Below are 27,546 nucleotides of genomic sequence, written 5' to 3'. Positions count from 1 at the left end.
CCTCTTCTTCTTTCTTCTTCTTCTTCTTCTCTTTTTCTTTCTTTCTGTGTTTCCACGCCTGAGACCTCCTCTCCCTCTCTGTCTCAATTCCCTCTTCTCAGCCAACCCACCGCCAGACAACCCCCATTTAAGTCAAATCAAAGCACTATTCACCTTTGTTTAATATTATTAAATTCCCATTTTGCCCCTAACACTTCAACATATCTGCTGTTATGCCATTAACTTTTGATTCCTTCCCATTTTACCCCTTATATCAATTTTAAAGGACTATTCTATTCCTTTTTATATAAAAAAAAATTTTGGGGTTATTACATCCTCCCCTCCTTATATAAAATTCGTCCTCGAATTTAAAAGAGTAAATTACCTGATTACTCAAAGGGGTGAGTGTATCTGCTTTTCATATTCTGCTCGGTGTGGTATTGGAAATCAAATCAATTAGAAGTGTTTTACCTTCTATCTCTACCACACAGGTAGGATACACATACTTCGCTTTTATACTATCCCCTACAGATGTACTAATAGCTAAGGGAATATGCATTAATATCTTATCCTTAGCTAACTTCTTAGCAAAATAAGGGGACACAAATGAATGGGTAGCTCCAGAATCAAACAACACTCTAGCTTTAATCTTATCAATGAGGAGCATACCTGTCATAGCTGCATTCGATGCCTGTGCCTCTTGTGGATTTACCGTGAACACCCTTCCTTGCCCTCTGCCTACTGGAGCTGATGGCTGAGATGGTCCAGCATTCTGCTGTGACACTGGTGTCTGACCTCTGCCTCTGCCTACAGGCCCCCTACTACTAGGCCTGTCCATCTGCACAGAAGGATAGGATTCCAAGGGCACAAACTGCTGGGTGACACCCTGCGGGCATTCTCTGACAAAATGACCCGGCTGTCCACATCTGTAGCACACTCCCTGACCCATTCTGCATATGCCAGGGTGCTGCTTCCCACATATGCCACACACTGGCCATGATTGGAATTTGGATTCAGTTCTGGCCATAGTGACCGGAGGACGAGGTACTGATGGTAGAAAAGTATCTTGTGATTGACCTCTTTCCCTCCACTTTCTCTTACGTGGGGCAGGTGGAGCTGAGCGTACAGACTGCTCCGTCGGGCCCTCCGAGAGATCTACTCCCTCAGATCTATCTTTACTGCTTTGCTCCTTCCCCACACTCATTTTTCTCTGTTCTCTTTCAGCTCTTTCCTCTTTGTTTCTGGTCTCCCACTGTTTTGCTTTATCAATCAGCCTAGACAAGGTGGGGACCTCTACTGCCAACACCGCATTATAAAGCGGAGAAATCAAACCTCGTCTGAACCTTTCTATCCTGGCAGCTTCAGTGGGGATGATGTAAGGAGCATACTTCCCCAATCTAGTGAACTCACGAGCGTACTCAGATACGCTCATTCCGAGCATCTGCTTCAGCCTCTCAAACTGAAGAGCCCGATTCTGCCTCTCAGCTGGAGACAAGAACTCATCCATCACTGCTTGCCTGAACTCTTCCCAGGTTGGAGGATTCCTACTGTACAATCTGTCCTCCATATGCCTCTGGTACCAGTCCCAGGCATCTTCCTTCATTGTAAGCCCTACAAGTTCTATAGCTCTTGCATTAGAACAGGGCAGTCTCCGTATCATCTTTTCAGTCTCCTCCAGAAATCTCTGAGGATCTTCACCTTCTTCCCCCTTAAACTCCGGGGTTCTGAGCCTCAGAAATTCCTGTACAGTAATCCCCTCATCATCTAGAGCCCGCCTGGCCAAACTTCTTGGCACAGGTACAGGAGGTGGGATGGATACTACTGACGGGGCAGGAGATTTCCCCCGAGCAATCTGCTCCCTCAGAGCCTGATTCTCCGCCAGTAACTGTTCCATCAATGCATCTCTACTTCCTACCTCTCCTTGATCATCAACCCTCCGTCTATCAGCAGGAGGAGATTTTTCTCTTTGGGGCTCGACATGTGCGGAACCTGCATCCAATGCTATATCTGGCTCCATTCTCCTTGGAAGTATTCTTTATATGTCTCTAAAAGAGTCAAAAAGAGAGGACAGTCGTTACACACTGAGTCATGATATATTTTACTGAGTTGTAAATAACTCATAAATTAATATACAGAAAAATCCTATGCTCCATAGTATAATCCTATACTTAATCCTGACTCACCCTATTGCTCTGACAGGACTCTTGTTTAACCTTTGCTCTGATACCACCTCTGTCACGACCCCCGCCCCGTTCCCGGCGGGCCGCCGCGACGGTCCTAGGGTGCGGGTAGGCATAAGGCCACCAGCCACCACGTAGAACCCTACTACCTATCAATCATAAATAAATTCTGAAAATTTTGGCATGATGCATGCACAAAATGATCACCTTTCCTATGGTGACCTGTCAGGATTATCTCATTACATACAACAACGCTACCTGTCAGAGCAGCAATCACATAACCTGTCACATAACGAACCTGGACAATATATATCAATACATCATCACAGGCATATAACTCAACTATATAAAAATCTGGTTCCCATTCCATCCATGGTCAAACCCATATCCACAACAGGATCTATGACTGTAACTATACACTATATACAATAGAAGGTTTATAATACACCAAAAGGGTATAAACCTCTATCTACATTATACTATACTATACTATGGAGCGGCACAGCTAGCAGGCAACCACTAATCCTGCTCTTCTCTATACAATACCTGCCCTGCAATCAAAAACACCAAACTGGGGAGTGAGTATATAAATACTCAGTGAGTGGAGTAGAGAGTACTATGCACATGAGACAGAATATAATCATGGCTCGAGATGAAATCTCAAGATCAATAACAAGATGAACATGAACTCAACATAAAGAATATGGAGTAAATCATCAATATCACCACAATCAATATCAACTCATCTGAAGCATATATGGAATAATCAAGTCAACATATATGCTACTCATGAATATGTTCAACAGGTCATAGTACTGAATCATATAAATCAGGTGTCAATAGGCTGAATCATCAACAAGACAGCTATCGGGAGGTGGGTTTTACGCCCCAGGCGAACCAGCAACAACTCCCTACTGCCATATGCATACATCGAATATGACACCACACCAATATGTAAATCATCACTAGACAGCTGTCGGAAGGTGGGTTTTACGCCCCAGGCGAACCAGCAACAACTCCCTACTGTCACATGCATATGCAGGATAAGACACCATACCGATAACATAAATGCTAGACAGCTATCGGGAGGTGGGTTTTACGCCCCAGGCGAACCAGCAACAACTCCCTACTGTCACATGCATATGCAGGATAAGACACCACACTGATCATATAAATGCTGGCCAGTATCCAGAACAGAAATCCATCTCACATCTACATACTAAACGGCACCTCGCGGGAATTCTACATCCGCGGAAAGCCATACTGCACCTCGCGGGGTCTTACTATGCCCGGCGGCAAGCAGAATATAAGTCGTAGGACCGGCCGATCCTACGCCTAGGGCCGTGTCCCCCCTAGGAAGGGACTGGGCTCCGCCCACCCAGAAGGCTACTATGTGCACAAAGGCCGATGTTCAACCCCATCGACTATAGGTGTCCTGCAGATACTGCCAAGCCATGCATAAATGCCATAATGCACCCTCCCAATACTCTACTAAAAAGGAGCATAATTAAGACTACCACTCACTCGACTCCGACCCAATCATAAACTAACATTAGGGTTGGGAGTGAGGGGTCAAGGGTGTGCAATGCAACTCAATATACCACTGAAATGGGCTCTACAAATCTTTGAAATAGAGGAAATGGAATCAATTTACAAAAGAAGTCATTTCACAATTCAGATCAAATTTAACTACTCATAAAGGAGTATAATCAAGCTACGACTCACAAGTCTTTAAAATAGAGGAAATGAAATCAATTTACAAAAGAAATCATTTCACAATTCGGAATCAATTTGATTACTCATCAACCCCTCGTAATTCCTCTCAATGTTCCCTCAAATGCATGTACAGAATAATCAAGCATGGAGAATCAAGATTATAGAGGAATCTACTACAATATCAATCAATATGCTCAAGTGGAATCAATTCACACTTGGCGACATTCATGAAAATGAATTAAGAATGCTCATAGTGCAAAGTACATGACTCCCACTCACCTGTCAATCTGGCACAGCCCTGATACGCCTCCAAAAATCTACAGCAGGCAGTGGGGAACTTCTTCCTCTTGTTCCCTAGCTTCTTGCCCAACTGTGACATGCATTTACAATACATTTAGTCTTGTATCAAGGGCTATAATCTACGTGCCAATTATAACATAGGAAACTTTAATTGATTCAACTTCCCTGTTCCCTAAATCTTTTCTTTTCTTTCTTCTTTTCCTTTTTAATTAATTAACTCACCATTTATGTGTATTAGGGACTCCTTTGCATGAGTACAAGGTCCCTTTTAGCTTGATCTAGGCTTAATACTCTATTATAGCATGAAATCCCTTATTTTCCACCCGGATGAACAGTAACCCGAACTGACAGTGGGTTACTTCATCCCGGTTTTGATCCACTTTCAGGACTCCAAATTTGATGAAATTTTTACCTAACATTCTACACTCATAGAGGATTCCAAAGAGATAACATGCATCATCATCGGAGGCCGTTTGACCCCCTAAATAATTCGCCGAAGTTGGGACTTCGACACAGTTTTTCCGTAGTGCCGGAAAAATTTGTTAAAATCCGATTCTTCCTCTTTTAACCACCTCTACAACCCTTATCCGACCCCTCTAGACTATATCCACCCTTTGTATAGCCTAATGTCATCAAAAGACTAGATAGGGACGGATATTTACCTTTTTCTTTTTGGAAATCGAGGTCCTTGCGTAGAGAAGAAGGAGATCTACGTTTTTCCCTTCAGCTGGAAGTGCAACCGGGATCCCTTTCCTCCTTGAATCCCCTTCCTCTTCTTCTTTCTTCTTCTTCTTCTTCTCTTTTTCTTTCTTTCTGTGTTTCCACGCCTGAGACCTCCTCTCCCTCTCTGTCTCAATTCCCTCTTCTCAGCCAACCCACCGCCAGACAACCCCCATTTAAGTCAAATCAAAGCACTATTCACCTTTGTTTAATATTATTAAATTCCCATTTTGCCCCTAACACTTCAACATATCTGCTGTTATACCATTAACTTTTGATTCCTTCCCATTTTACCCCTTATATCAATTTTAAAGGACTATTCTATTCCTTTTTATATAAAAAAAAATTTTGGGGTTATTACAAAAAGGATCTGAGATTCAACTAAATATGTAAAAATTATTTTTCAAGCATCAAGCATTAGTTTTATAGAAAAATATGTTAGTGAGTAAATAACAAAAATTATTTTATGCTACGGAAATATACATACTCATTAGCAAAATCATTTAAGTACATAACAAAATGTGTCTATATACTGGCCTCCCAACATATCACGTGGATGATGGCCTTTTCTCATTAAGAACTAAAGTAAATCCACACTTTAGTTTTGGCTAATTAATTTTTAAGCATAAACTACTAATACTAAACCACTCTCACCATTTAGATCTTAAATGACTCATCTTAATGTAAGAAAGATGATGTTTACCACAAACCAATAGTAATAATTTTTAATAAAAAATATGCACCACATGAGCGATACGCTACACTAATACCGTTTCGACATATAGTCAAGCATGCCACATCATCAAAACTTAAACGAGAAGAAAAATGAGAGCACTTAATTTTGTTACTCTTGATCACAGTGAGAAAATCTCAATCTATTCTCTGTTGCCCCTGTTCCACTTTTTCCACCACCACCTCTCTGATAACCTCAAAATCACCATCCTCAAGGCCACCTCCCACAACGAGATCATACTCCTCACCAAATCCTCTCTTATGGTCGAGCTCTCTTCCAAAACCCTAGCTTGCATCCTCTCGAGGCCTATCGTTGGCCGTTTCCATCTCTATATCCTCCGCTCTATGCTTGCTCTGATTGTAAGATTCATCTAGGCTCTAGCCACATATACAAGATTTAAGATTTCTCTCCACCACCATTTTTTAACCATAAAATTGAGGGGGACTAGCAATTGAGTCGTCCCATTTTCGGAAGCGTCAATTTAGGCAAAAAAAATTAAAAAATCGAGCAAAATCAGAAAATCCAACACTCTTCTTCATTTGTTTGATTTTCTGATTTCGCTCCATTATTTTATTTTATTTATTAAATTGATATAATCAAAAATTGGATGAAACGAATGCTGGCACCTTAAATTATACGGGTTTTTTTTTTTTGAAGGAAGGGCCGCAGGCGCCCCTCGACCGTTTCGGAAGTCGATTAGCGGCTTCCTAGAAGATTCTGCGCTTACGCCACGTGTCCGAGGTTGAGCTCCGCTTGGCCTACTACGTAAACTACCCCTGTACGCCGAGCTGCCACGAACCGACTAACTGACATGTCTACCTCTGATCCTCCACCCTTTAAACATTCCAAGGATGCCGATCATTTGATCGGACGGTGATGATTAAATATGTTACAGGCCGAAGACAGGGTATTATATTCGATTCGGTATCTGCCGAGGGCACGGACGCAATAGTCTTTCTACTGTTTTACTAAACTATCGGGGTAATTTGGTAACTGAGTCACTCCTCGACGATGGGTAGTTCTATATACACCCCCCCTATTGCTCAGCACACCCCCCAAAAACCAAAAAAAAAAATACCCAAACTAACCTTTAGTGTAATTACCATATTGCCCTTGAAATTTTCTCATACACCCCCCCTTCCTCCTCCTCCGTTTCGTTTTGAAAAGAAAAAAAAAAAAACACCCCTCAAACCCCCCTTAAACCCCCCTTAAACCCCTCCTCCCCCGTTCCCCCTTCTCCCTCTCGTCGCCGGCATTCTCCCGATCTCCGACCACCTCGCCGGCTTCTCCCGGAACCACCTCGCCGGCTTCTCCCGAAATTTTTTTTTTTCACGGTTCGTGCTCCGTTCGGCACTGGATCGCCGAACAAAAGGCTTCTGTTCGGCTGAACAGTGCCGGACAGAAGCCTTCTGTTCGGCAACCCTCAACCGAACAGATCTGTTCGGTTGAGGGTTGCCGAACAGAAGGCTTCTGTCCGGCACTGTTCAGCCGAACAGAAGCCTTTTGTTCGGCGATCCAGTGCCGAACGGAGCACGAACCGTGAAAAAAAAAAATTTCGGGAGAAGCCGGCGAGGTGGTTCCGGGAGAAGCCGGCGAGGTGGTCGGAGATCGGGAGAATGCCGGCGACGAGAGGGAGAAGGGGGAACGGGGGGGTTTTGGGCGTTGGCGAGGTGTTTTGGAGGGGAAGAGCGGGGTGGGGGGGTTTGGGGGGTGTAGAGAGCAATTTAGGTGAGGGGGTGGGGAGGGTGGGGGTAATTTAGGAATTTTTAATTTTTTAGGGGTGTCCTTAGCAAATGGGGGGGTGTAGAGAGTATTTAATTTTTTTTTAATTTTTGGGGGGTGTCCTGAGCAATAGGGGGGGTGTATATAGAACCACCCCTCGACGATTCGCCGAAGACTTAAATGAGGGTTTATGCAGCGATGGGAACCGCGGGGACCCTTCGTCTTGGATGCGGATTTCTTCTTCTAGGGTTTCGACCAAATGCATGGGGAAGCTGCGATCTATTGTTTAGGGCCTCGATTTCTGGAGCAATTTCCATCGTATTTGGTGATTGTTCGTTGCTTCCAGTTGTCGAATAGGGGAGAAGTCTCTGCTTGAGCTCTCATTCTTGTTGGGTTTCTTCCATTTCCGCTGTTTCTTGAATGTCTCTGCGAAATCCCTGGAATCTTGGGCTGTTTTTTGGTATTGATCTTCTTGGGGTTCTATGTTCCTTTAAAGGGCAGGCAGTTAGAAGCTTTTTTTGACGGTTACTTTATTTCCCTCTGGGATCTTGGGTTTCTCGGTTATGTTTCCTTTTGGGGGTTGTCTCATCTTTAAAATGCAGTAAATTTGGGTATCTTAAGGTGAACAATTGCTGAATTTTCGCCAGCTTTCAGTGTTCTTAGATTTATAGGTTTCTTGCCTTCTGATATTTAGTGTAATAGAAGCATAGCTTTCTGTGCTATTTGGTTGTTTTTCTGCTTCAATGCTTCAATTTTTACCTCCCTTAAGCTCTGCCTCGCAATTAGGTTTCTCCTCCATTTCTGAGCCGATTGCAGTGATTTGGGGGGGTTTTGGTGATGATTATTCTTCAGATATTTGATTCTTAATGATTTGATTAGGTTTTTGCCCTTTTTTGTTAAGATGAACCCAGAAAATGGAAGCTTTGCTAGGTGTGTAAGGCACCCGTCTCAGTTCTTCACTGGTTTCTGTTCACTTTGCTTGGTTGAAAGGTTATCAAGTGTTGGCTCTGCGGAACAGAGCTTGAAACCCTCAGATGGTTCCCAGTGTGAAATTGTTGAGGTCTCCATTGCTGTTCCTGGTGCTGATAAGGAGCCTAATGAGGTCAGAGTAAGGAAGACTCTCCTATCTTTATTTCAGTTGGATGATGCTGACAGTGTTGCTAGCAAGGAAAATCCATCAAAAGACCAGCTTGTGACAGAGAATTCAGCTGCTGGAAGTCTCGGGTCTTCGAAACATGGGTATGAATGCAAAACTGGTGTTTCCGATGACGTGAATAGTTCTAAGGATGTTCAGGTTGAGGTGAACCCTAGGATTTCAGAGAACAATTCTGATGCTGCCGGCAATCTTAGGGATAATGCTGGATTTGACAGGAGGGTCAAGTCCTTAGAAGATGGGAAGTTGAAAGGCAAAGGCGTGCCACTTTGGTTGAGTTTAATGCTGCCAAATAAGGGATTGAGATGGAGGAAGAGTAGCACATTCAAGAAGAACCAGCTGAATGACAGGAGCTTGAGTGATGGAGATGGGGATAAACAGCTGGATAGCAAGACTGACTTCCGGCATTCTTGTGACTGGAGGATGTCTCATGATTCCAGCAAGACCTCGCACTGGGAATTACCTAGACATTCATGGGATGGTTCAATGGTGAGCAAGGCACTAGCATGCTCATTCGCCTGCCTTGAAGAACGTGGAGGAGGTTGCAATAGGACAAAGAGAAGTTTACCTGAAGAAGATATCAGTTCAGACCATAAGCCAACTGCTGATAATTGTGTTATTAGCAAAACTGCTGATAGACCATTATCATCACAAAGTAGTTTGGGAAGCTTTTTCAAAGAACGGAGTTGCAAAGAATCTAATTCAGAAATCAAATTTTTGGATGTCAGCAGAAAAAAATCACACAGGTGGAGTAGAGTGTGGGATCGCAGTATGACAAGCCCTTTCAGGGATTTTGTAAAGAAACGCGAACATGTGTTGGAGAGGTCTCTGTCTGAGTCTTGGCAAGCCCGGAAGGACAAGACTATAGAAACTGCGGGATCTGTTGGTGGAGTACATTATAATGGGAATGGCCTCAATTCTGTTGGAACAAGCCAGAGCATAAACAGAATTATAAATGCTGCTAATGGTGATCTTCATAATTCTAGACCTGATTGGCAAAAGAAGAGGGCATATGAGCTTGGTCGAAGCCGGAGTGTCCATTACTCTTCCCCTGGGAACTTAGATAATGGACTTCTTCGCTTTTATTTGACTCCTTTAAGAAGCAGCAGAACTACAAGCAAGAGTAGGGCGAAAAATTCACATTCATTTGCCAGAGGCATATTTGGGTTTTACTGAAAGCAACAGCATTGTACTCAAAAGGATGCTACAAAAATGCCTTCAAAGCAGAGTTCCCCTTACGGCTTTACCCTCCTGCTTCTTTCTCCTTATCTCTGCGTTTCTTGAGGAGTGGTCCTACTACATGATGCAGTCCAAGTCCATTGCTCGCTGCGGAAAAGCATTTTGCGATTCTGAGTGCTCTTTATGACTCGGAAGATGAAAAAAGATGTGCCAGAATCTGCCTAGCTTGGTTGCAGTATTTTGTGTAAGTACAACTATGCTATTTTTCTTTTCTTTTATTTCATCAGATGTTAGCTAATGTACAGCATGCAGGTCTATATTGTGAACATTAGTGTAATCTATATTTGTTTCCTTGACAGATAATAATGAAATATTGCCATCAATCTAACTCTGTTGTTGGTAAATGTATCATAATTAGCTCCCTTAAAGGTGAATGGAGCTGATCTACTTGAATGTGTGTTTGAAAGTTATTGGTGAATATCAGTTTTTTAATTTTGATAAACATACTTCATTTTTTTTGCCATATAAGTTTAGATCAATCGCTTCTGATCCAACTTAGTGTTATGGAATATTGAAATAAGTTAGTTTGTGAAAAATAGCAGTATGTTTTACTAGAAGACATCCAGGAATCATGCAGATATTTCGTTGGACCAGCAACTTAGGAATTGTGCAATCATGATGACTAATAATTTTTTCTATACATTGTTGAGTCATCATTCTCTTACATAACACACAGAGCTTGTGCTTGTTTGGATTAATCATACTCTTGATTCTTTTGCTCTCGAATGCTAGGCTTCTTTCTATTGCTCTGTATCCTGTCCATGGATAAAAACAGACAAAGTGTTAAAGAGTACATATATGGTATGTTGTGAGACAATGATAACTTTGCAAGTTGAGGGAGCAGGATGAATTAAATTGGGAACATATTTTGAGGATGAAGACAGATATTCAAGCAATCTGATTTGACAGGAAGTTAATTCACAAACCAGACTTTTGATTGTGTGTAAAAACAGCAATATATTTCCATTTTTTGGTTGATGCATAATTATTATTCATATTTGTTCAAAGTTGACTTGTGGCTAGAATGTGTTATGTCCTCGAATGAAATAGCTTAAGGTCTTGAATGTGGATTCTGAACTTTTTCAAATTATAGATTTGGAGAAAGTTCATGAATTATGCTTAGCATGGTTAGTTTATATTGGACCTAGAATATGTCGTTGGATCTTATTTTGAAGTAAGTTTTTGTGATATTGGTTATGCAAAATCCTTTTTCTTTTCTCATGGCTTCTATTTTGCCTATATTCCATTGTTGATATCATCGTTATAGTCCTACCAATGATTGTCTCAATGATAGTGAGTAAAAGAGAAATCTAATCAAAGCTGAAACAAGAACATTAACATATTGCTCAGTGATAATTCCATATGGAAGAAAAAGAGAATGAAAAACTAAACCAACCTTTACATTTAGATTTCTTCATTTGCATAGATTGTGCCTACTTATAGAAGTGACTGCGGCAAAAATAATTATAGGTGTAATTTTTTTGTTCAAAATGGAACCTAGTCTAAGAGGATGAATTGTTGTATAAGAAAATCCATTTCCTATTGCTTATCTTGTCTGTTTAAGAGATGCGTTTGGTCCAACATTTTTTTGTTCATTAGATGTTCTGACATATTTTAATTTCACCTAAGCGCATTTCAGGGTAAGCAAAATGTGACTGGATAAGTTCTACCGCTTGCTATTTTCTAACCCTTTGTTGTTGAATGTGGATTCTGAACTTTTTCAAATTATAGATTTGGAGAAAGCTCATGAATTATGCTTAGCATGGTTAGTTTATATTGGACCTAGAATATGTCGATGGATCTTATTTTGAAGTAAGTTTTTGTGATATTGGTTATGCAAAATCCTTTTTCTTTTCTCATGGCTTCTATTTTGCCTATATTCCATTGTTGATATCATCGTTATAGTCCTACCAATGATTGTCTCAATGATAGTGAGTAAAAGAGAAATCTAATCAAAGCTGAAACAAGAACATTAACATATTGCTCAGTGATAATGCCATATGGAAGAAAAAGAGAATGAAAAACTAAACCAACCTTTACAATTAGATTTCTTCATTTGCATAGATTGTGCCTACTTATAGAAGTGACTGCGGAAAAAATAATTATAGGTGTAATTTTTTTGTTCAAAATGGAACCTAGTCTAAGAGGATGAATTGTTGTATAAGAAAATCCATTTCCTATTGCTTATCTTGTCTGTTTAAGAGATGCATTTGGTCCAACATTTTTTTGTTCATTAGATGTTCTGACATATTTTAATTTCACCTAAGCGCATTTCAGGGTAAGCAAAATGTGACTGGATAAGTTCTACCGCTTGCTATTTTCTAACCCTTTGTTGTTTAGTTCAAAATTTTGGAGAATTTGAAGGTGCCATCTTAAAGGATGAGTGAAAGCATTTGGCATGGTTTGAATATTCAATACTAAATGTTGCAAACAAATTGATAACGCAACAAAATCTTTTTAATGCTAGGTTTGAAAGATCAAATAGCATGCTTATGTTTTGGGTTGAAAACACTATATGGTGACCAACTCATTTCCTGTGGATTAACTAGATTTATTTGTAGTTATAATGGACATCATCTTGTGAAATTCAGACATGTTAAATGAACCATATAATACAAGCTCTCTACATACACATGCTGTTGTTGATAAACATATCTCATAAAACACACCAAACTATATTAAAAACTAAGAACAGTGATTATTCATCGATTATGGAAAAATTTAATCTTATAAAAGATGTGTTGCCAAAAAGCATGGGTGAAAGAAATATCATTATGCAACATTGCACATCATATGATAAGGATTGAAACTTTGAATGAAGCAGTACCAATATTATGCACACATAAGCACATGGATGTGTTTGTGTTGAAGTCTTACTCGCCAAGATATTAATGTGTGTACCCTGTCATAATGTCAAGAACAAAGCACATCATATAATATACTTGGTATAATATTGGAGGAAAGGAGAAGACAAAAGGAAAATACTTTGAATAGACATATTGGCTCAACTACAACTTTGAAAAATAATGAAAATTTTGAGTTACCAACTAACCAAAAGGAAACATGCGGGATTTCAATAATCACGAGATAAATTTGCAAAATTTGAGTTCTGCGGGCATAAAGAAATCTCTTCTTGTGCTAACGGTCCTTAAGTTAGACTTGGCATCCTACCGAAGCCTACATGAGAAAATTAGATTAGGGTTGAAATTTAGTGACCCATTAGGTTTTGGATCAACTCAAATCTAGTCTGATTTGAGTTGGTTAATTTTATATAAGTGTCCAAGATTGCTTGGGTTGGGGGGAAGAGGAGAGATGTCTCTCCATGCCTCTTTGTCAAAAACATCTACTTGATAAACCGCCATCTTTGGCCTTCTCCTTGTTCCCCATACGATGCATGTAAGAGAGCCCTTTTCTCGTATAAGACCGGAGTAGCACATTGAAAGAAAACTAGAAGTGGTAGCGAATCAAACTAGATGCAAATCCAACTAGAAGCTAAAATTGAATTCAAAAATCAACTAAAAGCTAGAACTTCTCTTCCTGCAGAAGTTTTGGCATCCCACCTCTAGTCTTCATAGGGCCTTGGTTGAGGAATTCTGGCTTCCCAGTATCTTCTTTTTGAACCATAGCGCACCATTGGCCTTGAACAACATCACACCACAAGAAATTGAGAAAACTCTCAAGGAAATGGCTTTATTAACTTCAATGATGAAAAAGAAAAACATAAATGTCCTATTTGTAGTATTCTAGGTCTCATACATTGAAGGAAATTCGTGGGGGTTCTCTAGTACTTGAGACTAAAACTCAATTAGCTAAGTTTCAACACAACTAGAACAAGAAATCTCTCCTCAAGAGCATTCTAGAAGCAAATTCCTTCCAAAGGTGACAATCACATTGTCGGATGCCTTCGGATGATAGTTATGATGCCATGGGATCATCCTAGATCCAATTTGTGTTGGATATGGACTAATTGTGAACCGATGATGAGGTAGTTCACCATCAGATGGTTCTGACAGTCCGTCAGATGTATTGATGCTATGGTTCCAGCAATTTTGGTATCCTTCTAAAACCATGCTTTTGGCCATAGTTTCAGGAGCCTAATTGCACCGACACCACTTTAATAATTTGACCATATCCTTCATCTGAGCTTTGCTTGAGGCGATTCAAGTGCCATTTAAAAGGTAGTTTGATGCCAGATGTCATAGAAGTGGTTTCACTTAAGAATTCAAACTATGCTAACTGCAGCGATGTTGTTTTTGGGTCTAATGTGCAGTGGTCTATTCCATTAGCTGCATGTTGTGCCAATTTGTTCAAAATTCTGCGTCCATTGGATACACTTGTAAGTCAAGTGCTACCTTGTACCCTTTTGTAAAGTCATGCTGAACATTGTGGGGCCATCTGGAGTGTCTCACATTGGTGTCTTCTCATGGAGATTTACCTTGTGTTTGTGTTGGAGAATTGTTACTTTGGGGGATTTTGTGCAAGATTGACTCGCAGTTGTTTTTAGGTGCATCTTCAACCTGAGTCATCATAATCCTAATGCACCCACATTCTCTCTTTATCCATTGCATGTGATTGCATTCGTAGTCTTTGCTTCCTTTGACATTTAACATTGCTCCTCCTTCTACCTTGATTTGATAATGACCGGTGAACTTTGATGGTTGTTTGAACCTTTGATGGCAGAGCAAGGAGGGGGAAGGCAATAAGGTGGAGGGAGAGGGAAGAGTTGTGGGTAGGGCCATGAAAGGGACTAGTGTTCTAGGAGATATGAAGAGAATAGAGGTGGATAGATGGGTGGTTTGATGCAATGTTTTGAAAACTGAACCAGCAGGCGACTTGGTGCCCTAGCCGGTTCACCGGTCAAACTGGTTTGACCGGTTGGTTCGGCCAACGACACCAGCATGCATACGCTGACGTCATAAATATATTTTTTATTTTCAAAAATTATGAAAAAAAATCAAAAAATAAGAAAAAATCTAAAAAATAGACAAAATTATCCAAAAAATATTTCATCTACACGGCGACGATCTCTTCAAAGATAATTTCATCTACCTGGCTAGCAGCCAAGAGTATATCCAAAAAGGATCGAAGCTTCTCCACCTAGCGATGTCCTCTTCGAGGTCTTAACACATCTTCATCTCCTCGAGTTCTAAGAAGCCTTTGGAAATCTCCAAATTCGTCCATTACAACTCTGACTACTCTCTCATTAGGAGAAACAAGATGCCATGGTGCTCTCTCGATCTCAACAAGTACAAGGTCTGCAAGATCAAGCTCACCATCGAGATTGCCCACAAGGCTGCTGATGCGGCCACCCAAACTGACAAGAAGAGGCAGTGGCGGTGCACAGTCATCGATCGGGATAACAACTGGACTGAGGAGTAAAACCTAATGATGGAGCTCGAGAGGCCAGAGATTTAAGGAGGGACGGTAGGGCAGAGCAATGGGGATTTAGATGAGGAGAGAAGGATAGGAACTAAGGGTTTTAATGGAGATGAGAATGGTCTTCAATGACATCCAGAGATGGACCAAACAACGTTGAAATAAAAAAGGCAACTCAGATCGGACCGGCCTGTTCAAACCGGTCCATTCGGTTCTACCAGTTTTTGCTGGTTTTTATCCACTCTCAAATTTCTAAACAACTCGGATTGGAGACCTATCTGGTCCTTGGTTGAATCAGTCGAACCTGCTGGTCTAGTTCGAGTTTCAAAACATTGGTATGATGTAGGGTGAGGAATGAGAGGGGTGGGAGGTTTGGTGAGGGTTTTGTTTTCAATATTAGGTGAATTTTTATTTCTTTTTTAAATATTTCTGCTTTTTTTGAGTTTTGAATGTGCTATATGGATTGATCTGGAGTCAATCCGAATTTATATAGGTTTAGTATGAGTTTGCATGTTCTTGATTTGATTAAATTAAATTTAGGTTCTTTTTAAATGGTTCTTAACCTTGCCTGAACCTAATTCAACCCATCTATGTTGCTGGTGCTGATTTTTTCTACCTACAACCACTTGGGGAAAAAATAGAGCATAGAGCTTTGAATATGCGTATGCAAAACAATTTCAAGAGAATGTTATGGCAAAATCCCAGCGTCGTGCAATAATTCATGTTCTTTTTCACTCAGTCTATGCTCCACTCCTCCTAAGCTCAAACTGCACCATGGTCTTGATGAAGCATGCACTATCGAACAAATATAACGCACCTAGGGATATTTTGTACTTGATGCATAGATAAGAAACTGTCAATAAACTTGATTTTTTTTGTTCTTAAGCATCTCAAATATTGTAAACATGGTCAATAATATGGATCTTTTGTTAAAAGGTCCTAAGAGGTCCATCATTGATTTTGCATCAGTAAGATTAAGGGTTCAATCCTATCATGAAATACCAGCTCAGCTCCCCCCTTCTGCCAGCAGAAAAAAAAGGGGGTGGGGGAGGGGGAGAGAGAGGGATAGAGAGGACTAATATTAAAACACATTTTTAATTGTTCAATCATTTAATAGTCTGTTTAAACAAGTATGATCATGTTAAACATTGCCAAGCTGCATTGACAACTAAGATGGTGCTGTCCCAATTTAATCACAATGAATTGTTACCCAACATGTTGTGTTCTTCTCACCCTAGCTATGACATTTGGTCAATTAGCTACTCCCTTCCTTCAAAAATTTCTACATCGACTACCATTTAAGTATATCCTTTCCATTCTTTGTGCCCATTCTACCTCCTTTTTCCTACTTATGAGACCATATGGATTATGATCAATCTCAATTCATGATCAAGTTTTGGTAGTACACTAAGAGAGTGCTTCTGACTTGCAGAAATTACCTACAACACGACTTCTAATAATGAGAAAAATGAATGATGCATCATTAAATCTTACTCAAAAGAAGATTTGTGTGCAATTTGTCAGAAAAGGTGCTATCGAAGGACTTTCTTGAGATGCCTAGTGCATTTACAGTACCTTCATCTGAAAACGAGCTCAGTACGAGCTGGTTTTATTTATACATTTGGCCTAGCAAATGTCCATCAAATGGTTGTGAGTGAATGATATGAAATCTGCTGTTTGGCTTTGGGATTGAAATAGATCAGAAACCAGGGTTACTATAGACTTTAAATCTATTTATTTTCGTCCCGTCCCCTTGTCTATAGATGTCACGACCCCCGCCCCGTTCCCGGCGGGCCGCCGCGACGGTCCTAGGGTGCGGGTAGGCATAAGGCCACCAGCCACCACGTAGAACCCTACTACCTATCAACCATCAATAAATTCTGAAAATTTTGGCATGATGCATGCACAAAATGATCACCTTTCCTATGGTGACCTGTCAGGATTATCTCAATACATACAACACACTACCTGTCAGAGCAGCAATCACATAACCTGTCACATAACGAACCTGGACAATATATATCAATACATCATCACAGGTATATAACTCAACTGTATAAAAATCTGGTTCCCATTCCATCCATGGTCAAACCCATATCCACAACAGGATCTATGACTGTAACTATACACTAAATACAACAAAAGGTTTATAATACACCAAAAGGGAATAAACCTCTATCTACATTATACTATACTATACTATGGAGCGGCACAGCTAGCAGGCAACCATTAATCCTGCTCCTCTCTATACAATACCTGTCCTGCAATCAAAAACACCAAACTGGGGAGTGAGTATATAAATACTCAGTGAGTGGAGTAGAGAGTACTATGCACATGAGACCAGATATAATCATGGCTCGAGGTGAAATCTCAAGATCAATAACAAGATGAATATGATCTCAACATAGAGAATATGGAGTAAATCATCAATATCACCACAATCAATATCAACTCATCTGAAGCATATATGGAATAATCAAGTAAACATATATGCTACTCATGAATATGCTCAACAGATCATAATGCTGGAACATACAAATCAGGTGTCAATATGCTGAAATCATCACTAGACAGCTATCGGGAGGTGGGTTTTACGCCCCAGGCGAACCAGCAACAACTCCCTACTGCCATATGCATATATCGAATATGACACCACACCAATATGTAAATCATCACTAGACAGCTGTCGGGAGGTGGGTTTTACGCCCCAGGCGAACCAGCAACAACTCCCCACTGTCACATGCATATGCAGGATAAGACACCATATCGATAATGTAAATGCTAGACAGCTATCGGAAGGTGGGTTTTACGCCCCAGGCGAACCAGCAACAACTCTCTACTGCCATATGCATACATCGAATATGACACCACACCAATATGTAAATCATCACTAGACAGCTGTCGGGAGGTGGGTTTTACGCCCCAGGCGAACCAGCAACAACTCCCTACTGTCACATGCATATGCAGGATAAGACACCATACCGATAACATAAATGCTAGACAGCTGTCGGGAGGTGGGTTTTACGCCCCAGGCGAACCAGCCTGTCACATGCATATGCAGGATAAGACACCATACCGATAACATAAATGCTAGACAGCTATCGGGAGGTGGGTTTTACGCCCCAGGCGAACCAGCAACAACTCCCTACTGTCACATGCATATGCAGGATAAGACACCACACTGATCATATAAATGCCGGCCAGTATCCAGAACAGAAATCCATCTCACATCTACATACTAAACGGCACCTCGCGGGAATTCTACATCCGCGGAAAGCCATACTGCACCTCGCGGGGTCTTACTATGCCCGGCGGCAAGCAGAATATAAGTCGTAGGACCGGCCGATCCTACGCCTAGGGCCGTGTCCCCCCCTAGGAAGGGACTGGGCTCCGCCCACCCAGAAGGCTACTATGTGCACAAAGGCCGATGTTCAACCCCATCGACTATAGGTGTCCTGCAGATACTGCCAAGCCATGCATAAATGCCATAATGCACCCTCCCAATACTCTACTAAAAAGGAGTATAATCAAGATTACCACTCACTCGATCATGACCCAATCATAAATTAACATCAGGGTTAGGAGTGAGGGTCAAGGAAGTGCAATACAACTCAATATACCACTAAAAAGGCTCTACAAATCTTTGAAATAGAGGAAATGAAATCAATTTACAAAAGAAGTCATTTCACAATTCAGAATCAATTTAATTACTCATCAACCCCTCGTAATTCCTCTCAATGCTCCCTCAAATGCATGTATAGAATAATCAAGCATGGAGAATCAAAATATAGAGGAATCTACTACAATATCAATCAATATGCTCAAGTGGAATCAATTCACACTTGGCGACATTTATGAAAATGAATAAGGAATGTGCTCATGGTGCAAAGTACAAACTCCCACTCACAAGTCTTTGAAATAGATGAAATGAAATCAATTTACAAAAGAAATCATTTCACAATTCGGAATCAATTTGATTACTCATCAACCCCTCGTAATTCCTCTCAATGTTCCCTCAAATGCATGTATAGAATAATCAAGCATAGAGAATCAAGATTATAGAGAAATCTACTACAATATCAATCAATATGCTCAAGTGGAATCAATTCACACTTGGCGACATTCATGAAAATGAATTAAGGATGCTCATGGTGCAAAGTACATGACTCCCACTCACCTGTCAATCTGGCACAGCCCTGATACGCCTCCAAAAATCTACAGCAGGCAGTGGAGAACTTCTTCCTCTTGTTCCCTAGCTTCTTGCCCAACTGTGACATGCATTTACAATACATTTAGTCTTGTATCAAGGGCTATAATTTACGTGCCAATTATAACATAGGGAACTTTAATTGATTCAACTCCCCTGTTCCCTAAATCTTTTCTTTTCTTTCTTCTTTTCCTTTTTAATTAATTAACTCACCATTTATGTGTATTAGGGACTCCTTTGCATGAGTACAAGGTCCCTTTTAGCTTGATCTAGGCTTAATACTCTATTATAGCATGAAATCCCCTATTTTCCACCCGGATGAACAGTAACCCGAACTGATAGTGGGTTACTTCATCCCGGTTTTGATCCACTTTCAGGACTCCAAATTTGATGAAATTTTTACCTAACATTCTACACTCATAGAGGATTCCAAAGAGATAACATGCATCATCATCGGAGGCCGTTTGACCCCCTAAATAATTCGCCGAAGTTGGGACTTCGACACAGTTTTTCCGTAGTGCCGGAAAAATTTGTCAAAATCCGATTCTTCCTCTTTTAACCGCCTCTACAACCCTTATCCGACCCCTCTAGACTATATCCACCCTTTGTATAGCCTAATGTCATCAAAAGACTAGATAGGGATGGATATTTACCTTTTTCTTTTTGGAAATCGAGGTCCTTGCGTAGAGGGGAAGGAGATCTACGTTTTTCCCTTCAGCTAGAAGTGCAACCGGGATCTCCTTCCTCTTTCTTTCTTCCTTTCCTTTCCTCTTCCTTTCTTCCTTTCCTTCTTCTTCTTCTCTTTTTCTTTCTCTCTGTGTCGTCTGAGAACCTTCCCCCTCTCCTCTCTGTTTCACTCCCGTGAGCCAGCTCAAACCCTCCAATTAAATCACATCAAGATACTATTCACCCCTTTTTTAATATTATTAAATTCCCATTTTGCCCCTAACACTTCCACATATCTACCGTTATGCCATTAACTTTTGATTCCTTCCAATTTTACCCTTACCACTTCAACGTATCTACAACTATGCCATTATCTTTTGATTCCTTCCAATTTTACCCTTATATCAATTTTAAAGGACTATTCTATCCCTTTTTATATAAAAAAATATTTTGGGGTTATTACATCCTCCCCCCCTTATATAAAATTCGTCCTCGAATTTAAAAGAGTAAATTACCTGTCATAGCTGCATTCGATGTTTGTGCCTCTTGTGGATTTACCGTGAACACCCTTCCTTGCCCTCTGCCTACTGGAGCTGATGGCTGAGATGGTCCAGCATTCTGCTGTGACACTGGTGTCTGACCTCTGCCTCTGCCTACAGGCTCCCTACTACTAGGCCTGTCCATCTGCACAGAAGGATAGGATGCCAAAGACACAAACTGCTGGGTGGCACCCTGCGGGCATTCTCTGACAAAATGACCCGGCTGTCCACATCTGTAGCACACTCCCTGACCCATTCTGCATCTGCCAGGGTGCTGCTTCCCACATATGCCACATACTGGCCATGATTGGAACTTGGATTCCGTTCTGGCCATAGTGACCGGAGGACGAGGTACTGATGGCAGAAAAGTATCTTGTGATTGACCTCTTTCCCTTCATTTCCTCTTACGTGGGGCAGGTGGAGCTGAGCGTACAGACTGCTCCGTCGGGCCCTCCGAGAGATCTACTCCCTCAGATCTATTTCTACTGCTTTGCCCTTTCCCCATACTCATTTTTCTCTGTTCTCTTTCAGCTCTTTCCTCTTTGTTTCTGGTCTCCCACTGTTTTGCTTTATTAATTAGCCTAGACAAGGTGGGGACCTCTACTGCCAGTACTACATTATAAAGCGGGGAAATCAGACCCCGCCTGAATCTTTCTATCCTGGCAGCTTCAGTGGGGATGATGTAAGGAGCATACTTCCCCAATCTAGTGAACTCACGAGCGTACTCAGATACGCTCATTTCGGGCATCTGCTTCAGCCTCTCAAACTGAAGAGCCCGATTCTCCCTCTCAGCCGGAGACAAGAACTCATCCATCACTGCTTGCCTGAACTCTTCCCAGGTTGGAGGATTCCTACTGTACAATCTGTCCTCCACTTGTCTCTGGTACCAGTCCCAGGCATCTTCCTTCATTGTAAGCCCTACAAGTTCTATAGCTCTTGCATCAGAACAGGGCAGTCCCCGTATCATCTTTTCAGTCTCCTCCAGAAATCTCTGAGGATCTTCACCTTCTTCCCCCTTAAACTCTGGGGTTCTGAGCCTCAGAAATTCTTGTACAGTAATCCCTTCATCATCTAGAGCTCGCCTGGCCAAACTTCTTGGCACAGGTACAGGAGGTGAGATGGATACTACTGACGGGGCAGGAGATTTCCCCCGAGCAATCTGCTCCCTCAGAGCCTGATTCTCCGCCAGTAACTGTTCCATCAATGCATCTCTACTTCCTACCTCTCCTTGATCATCAACCCTCCGTCTATCAGCAGGAGGAGATTTTTTTTTTCTTTAGGCTCGACATGTGCGGAACCCGCATCCAATGCTATATCTGGCTCCATCCTCCTTCCAGGACGAGCAGATCCTCTCCTTGGAGGTATTCTTTATATGTCTCTAAAAGAGTTAAAAAGAGAGGGCAGTCGTTACACACTGAGTCATAATATATTTTACTGAATTGTAAATGACTCATAAATTAACATACAGAAAAATCCTATGCTCCATAGTATAATCCTATACTTAATCCTGACTCATCCTATTGCTCTGACAGGACTCTTCTTAACCTTTGCTCTGATACCAAGCTTTGTCACGACCCCCGCCCCGTTCCCGGCGGGCCGCCGCGACGGTCCTAGGGTGCGGGTAGGCATAAGGCCACCAGCCACCACGTAGAACCCTACTACCTATCAACCATCAATAAATTCTGAAAATTTTGGCATGATGCATGCACAAAATGATCACCTTTCCTATGGTGACCTGTCAGGATTATCTCAATACATACAACACACTACCTGTCAGAGCAGCAATCACATAACCTGTCACATAACGAACCTGGACAATATATATCAATACATCATCACAGGTATATAACTCAACTGTATAAAAATCTGGTTCCCATTCCATCCATGGTCAAACCCATATCCACAACAGGATCTATGACTGTAACTATACACTAAATACAACAAAAGGTTTATAATACACCAAAAGGGAATAAACCTCTATCTACATTATACTATACTATACTATGGAGCGGCACAGCTAGCAGGCAACCATTAATCCTGCTCCTCTCTATACAATACCTGTCCTGCAATCAAAAACACCAAACTGGGGAGTGAGTATATAAATACTCAGTGAGTGGAGTAGAGAGTACTATGCACATGAGACCAGATATAATCATGGCTCGAGGTGAAATCTCAAGATCAATAACAAGATGAATATGATCTCAACATAGAGAATATGGAGTAAATCATCAATATCACCACAATCAATATCAACTCATCTGAAGCATATATGGAATAATCAAGTAAACATATATGCTACTCATGAATATGCTCAACAGATCATAATGCTGGAACATACAAATCAGGTGTCAATATGCTGAAATCATCACTAGACAGCTATCGGGAGGTGGGTTTTACGCCCCAGGCGAACCAGCAACAACTCCCTACTGCCATATGCATATATCGAATATGACACCACACCAATATGTAAATCATCACTAGACAGCTGTCGGGAGGTGGGTTTTACGCCCCAGGCGAACCAGCAACAACTCCCCACTGTCACATGCATATGCAGGATAAGACACCATATCGATAATGTAAATGCTAGACAGCTATCGGAAGGTGGGTTTTACGCCCCAGGCGAACCAGCAACAACTCTCTACTGCCATATGCATACATCGAATATGACACCACACCAATATGTAAATCATCACTAGACAGCTGTCGGGAGGTGGGTTTTACGCCCCAGGCGAACCAGCAACAACTCCCTACTGTCACATGCATATGCAGGATAAGACACCATACCGATAACATAAATGCTAGACAGCTGTCGGGAGGTGGGTTTTACGCCCCAGGCGAACCAGCAACAACTCCCTACTGTCACATGCATATGCAGGATAAGACACCATACCGATAACATAAATGCTAGACAGCTATCGGGAGGTGGGTTTTACGCCCCAGGCGAACCAGCAACAACTCCCTACTGTCACATGCATATGCAGGATAAGACACCACACTGATCATATAAATGCCGGCCAGTATCCAGAACAGAAATCCATCTCACATCTACATACTAAACGGCACCTCGCGGGAATTCTACATCCGCGGAAAGCCATACTGCACCTCGCGGGGTCTTACTATGCCCGGCGGCAAGCAGAATATAAGTCGTAGGACCGGCCGATCCTACGCCTAGGGCCGTGTCCCCCCTAGGAAGGGACTGGGCTCCGCCCACCCAGAAGGCTACTATGTGCACAAAGGCCGATGTTCAACCCCATCGACTATAGGTGTCCTGCAGATACTGCCAAGCCATGCATAAATGCCATAATGCACCCTCCCAATACTCTACTAAAAAGGAGTATAATCAAGATTACCACTCACTCGATCATGACCCAATCATAAATTAACATCAGGGTTAGGAGTGAGGGTCAAGGAAGTGCAATACAACTCAATATACCACTAAAAAGGCTCTACAAATCTTTGAAATAGAGGAAATGAAATCAATTTACAAAAGAAGTCATTTCACAATTCAGAATCAATTTAATTATTCATCAACCCCTCGTAATTCCTCTCAATGCTCCCTCAAATGCATGTATAGAATAATCAAGCATGGAGAATCAAAATATAGAGGAATCTACTACAATATCAATCAATATGCTCAAGTGGAATCAATTCACACTTGGCGACATTTATGAAAATGAATAAGGAATGTGCTCATGGTGCAAAGTACAAACTCCCACTCACAAGTCTTTGAAATAGATGAAATGAAATCAATTTACAAAAGAAATCATTTCACAATTCGGAATCAATTTGATTACTCATCAACCCCTCGTAATTCCTCTCAATGTTCCCTCAAATGCATGTATAGAATAATCAAGCATAGAGAATCAAGATTATAGAGAAATCTACTACAATATCAATCAATATGCTCAAGTGGAATCAATTCACACTTGGCGACATTCATGAAAATGAATTAAGGATGCTCATGGTGCAAAGTACATGACTCCCACTCACCTGTCAATCTGGCACAGCCCTGATACGCCTCCAAAAATCTACAGCAGGCAGTGGAGAACTTCTTCCTCTTGTTCCCTAGCTTCTTGCCCAACTGTGACATGCATTTACAATACATTTAGTCTTGTATCAAGGGCTATAATTTACGTGCCAATTATAACATAGGGAACTTTAATTGATTCAACTCCCCTGTTCCCTAAATCTTTTCTTTTCTTTCTTCTTTTCCTTTTTAATTAATTAACTCACCATTTATGTGTATTAGGGACTCCTTTGCATGAGTACAAGGTCCCTTTTAGCTTGATCTAGGCTTAATACTCTATTATAGCATGAAATCCCCTATTTTCCACCCGGATGAACAGTAACCCGAACTGATAGTGGGTTACTTCATCCCGGTTTTGATCCACTTTCAGGACTCCAAATTTGATGAAATTTTTACCTAACATTCTACACTCATAGAGGATTCCAAAGAGATAACATGCATCATCATCGGAGGCCGTTTGACCCCCTAAATAATTCGCCGAAGTTGGGACTTCGACACAGTTTTTCCGTAGTGCCGGAAAATTTTGTCAAAATCCGATTCTTCCTCTTTTAACCGCCTCTACAACCCTTATCCGACCCCTCTAGACTATATCCACCCTTTGTATAGCCTAATGTCATCAAAAGACTAGATAGGGATGGATATTTACCTTTTTCTTTGTGGAAATCGAGGTCCTTGCGTAGAGGAGAAGGAGATCTACGTTTTTCCCTTCAGCTAGAAGTGCAACCGGGATCTCCTTCCTCTTTCTTTCTTCCTTTCCTTTCCTCTTCCTTTCTTCCTTTCCTTCTTCTTCTTCTCTTTTTCTTTCTCTCTGTGTCGTCTGAGAACCTTCCCCCTCTCCTCTCTGTTTCACTCCCGTGAGCCAGCTCAAACCCTCCAATTAAATCACATCAAGATACTATTCACCCCTTTTTTAATATTATTAAATTCCCATTTTGCCCCTAACACTTCCACATATCTACCGTTATGCCATTAACTTTTGATTCCTTCCAATTTTACCCTTACCACTTCAACGTATCTACAACTATGCCATTATCTTTTGATTCCTTCCAATTTTACCCTTATATCAATTTTAAAGGACTATTCTATCCCTTTTTATATAAAAAAATATTTTGGGGTTATTACAATAGAATACCTTTCTAAAGCTACACTGCTGGGGAGAAGTGATGGACAAGTCAAACTCCTCAAGGAAAATGCTTGTTCAATGGGACCTGGTCATTGTGGACAAGGAAATGCTTTTAGAGGGTGCTGAGGAAAGGCTCTTCCCACACAATCTTTATAATATGAAAGTATTCTTAAATTGGATTATTTTTCTAGATCCATTGGCAGTGTTTCCAAGATTACATTAGATGGGTACAGTAACTGAATGGGATTTATTCAATATATGTTTTAGCTAGTCAAAACATATTGCAGTATACCAGATTAGATCTATTAGGACGGTTTCTAAGATGATTACCTAGGTTAGTCCCCAAAACTCAAGGAAGCTAAAATAATTGCTGTTTTTTCCTCCTTTCTCATCCTTTAAATTTGTGGCACAGTGCATATTGTACCAGTGCAGCTTTTCGTTTATGCTTTACATCATCATTTTGCACTTTATGCCATCTTTAAACTAATCACAGGAGGTGAGTGTCAGTCATGTTTGTAACATTAGCAAGGCTTTGGAGTCTTCAAGACTTTTGTATCTTTATGATCTTTTGAATTATCTCTCGATTTTTTTTACTTAAATCCTCTCCATGGCTTTCAACATGTCATGGCTTTGGGAATGTGATTATCTAGGGGATTGGATCCTCTCAGATATAGCAGGAAAAAGGGATTATTCTTGACATTTGAGGACTTCAAAGAAGGGACCAGAAGGGGGAAGAGGAAAAACATGACAGTGCCAAGATACCCGAATTAGAAAATAAAAGAAACATAAATTAACCTCAATAAGAATAGGGTTAATTTGAAGGGCCATTTAGGTCTCTGGGGCCTCTAATTAATGCCTATTCCAAGTCAAGTTTGGTAAAGCTAATGGGTGCTGATGGAAAGGCTGTTGTCTGAAACTCAAACTGAGTCAGTTCTAAGCACATGTTTACATGAGATGCAAAAAAATTTCAGGGATGTGTGCAGCAACTCTTTTTTTCAGTCATCCCTTAAAACGCATTATTGGTGTGACAGCCTCCCAATAAACTGTTATTCTCCATCAGTGGACTGTTATTTAGCAATCTGTTGAGCAGTAAAAGGGTGAACCACTGTTACAATATTTTCATTATTTTATCGCTAATGTTATGATGATCATCATTACGGAGAAAAAGGACAAATCAACAAAAATGAAGGTGTTTTTTGACTACTTCCCTCTGCATTGGATAAAATATTATTCTTCTAATTAAGATCAATTTATGCTCTTTTATGTGTGAGAATACTGGCATGAGTTGTATGTATGGCACTAATCTTTTTATTATTTCTTTATGCAGTCGAATGGGAACCTGTAGGTATTTCCTGATACCAGAAATTATGTTATAAGTAGGGATGGCTCGGCCGATATAAGGGCAGGACTTCAACCAAGATGAGTATATTTCAAATCAGTAGCTGCACACCGGGGGTCCAAACCATCTTGATTACAGAGGCATTAACATTTGTAGATGCGCAATAACGTTCCTTCTTTATGATGGGATCTACTAAGCACTGGCATTGCCCTGGGGTCTGTGAATGTCAACGTAGTCCTAAAGTCTCAAATTCACCAACCTCTTCCCATCCCTCCCTTCCTCATGGACCCATTGCGTAAAAGTTTCCAATTCATAATAAAATTTGACACCAACTTATTATTCTAACAGTGTAAAAGTAGGTCTTCTAATTCACCTTTTAATTGTCCTTTGCGCCCAATAAGCCAAAAAGATAACCGGTTAAATGGAATAATTTATACTGTTCCTTGGATTTCTGTCCTTGCTCGACTATGGGTTTTACCCGATCCATTCAGACGGTGGGGATGGATCTTTATTTGTAAATCTGCCGT

General features: G+C 41.0%; 2 protein-coding genes across 2 annotated transcripts; one reads left to right on the top strand and one right to left on the bottom strand.

The window, feature by feature from the left end:
- Positions 1-31: 31 nt before the first annotated feature.
- On the bottom strand, positions 32-25,670 carry LOC149753383 (uncharacterized). Its single transcript, XM_089923961.1, has 2 exons — positions 21,829-25,670; positions 32-1,968 (listed from the first exon to the last, which is right to left on the bottom strand). The coding sequence occupies exons 1-2, from the start codon at positions 21,854-21,856 to the stop codon at positions 398-400; spliced, it is 1,599 nt and encodes a 532-aa protein (XP_089780087.1). The 5' UTR covers positions 21,857-25,670; the 3' UTR covers positions 32-397.
- LOC120110855 (uncharacterized) lies at positions 7,511-27,364 on the top strand. Its single transcript, XM_039126729.3, has 2 exons — positions 7,511-9,926; positions 27,008-27,364. Exon 1 carries the CDS (start codon positions 8,252-8,254, stop codon positions 9,677-9,679), a length of 1,428 nt encoding a protein of 475 aa, XP_038982657.2. The 5' UTR covers positions 7,511-8,251; the 3' UTR covers positions 9,680-9,926; positions 27,008-27,364.
- The last annotated feature ends 182 nt before the right edge of the window (positions 27,365-27,546 follow it).

The sequence above is a fragment of the Phoenix dactylifera genome, chromosome 6 (genome assembly GCF_051530095.1).
Source record: "Phoenix dactylifera cultivar Ajwa chromosome 6, Ajwa_hap1_PhDact_Kaust_v1.1, whole genome shotgun sequence".
In the NCBI taxonomy this organism is placed as follows: Eukaryota; Viridiplantae; Streptophyta; class Magnoliopsida; order Arecales; family Arecaceae; genus Phoenix; species Phoenix dactylifera.
This window is presented reverse-complemented; position numbering and strand designations above follow the sequence as displayed.

Bases quoted from the DNA above. Each gene is read 5' to 3' on its own strand.
- LOC120110855 (XM_039126729.3), top strand. From the start codon at position 8,252: ATGAACCCAGAAAATGGAAGCTTTGCTAGGTGTGTAAGGCACCCGTCT.
- LOC149753383 (XM_089923961.1), bottom strand. From the start codon at position 21,856: ATGGAGCCAGATATAGCATTGGATGCGG. The intron at 1,969-21,828 runs GTTCCGCACATG...CATTGGATGCAG, and splicing joins AGATATAGCATTGGATGCGG to GTTCCGCACATGTCGAGCCC.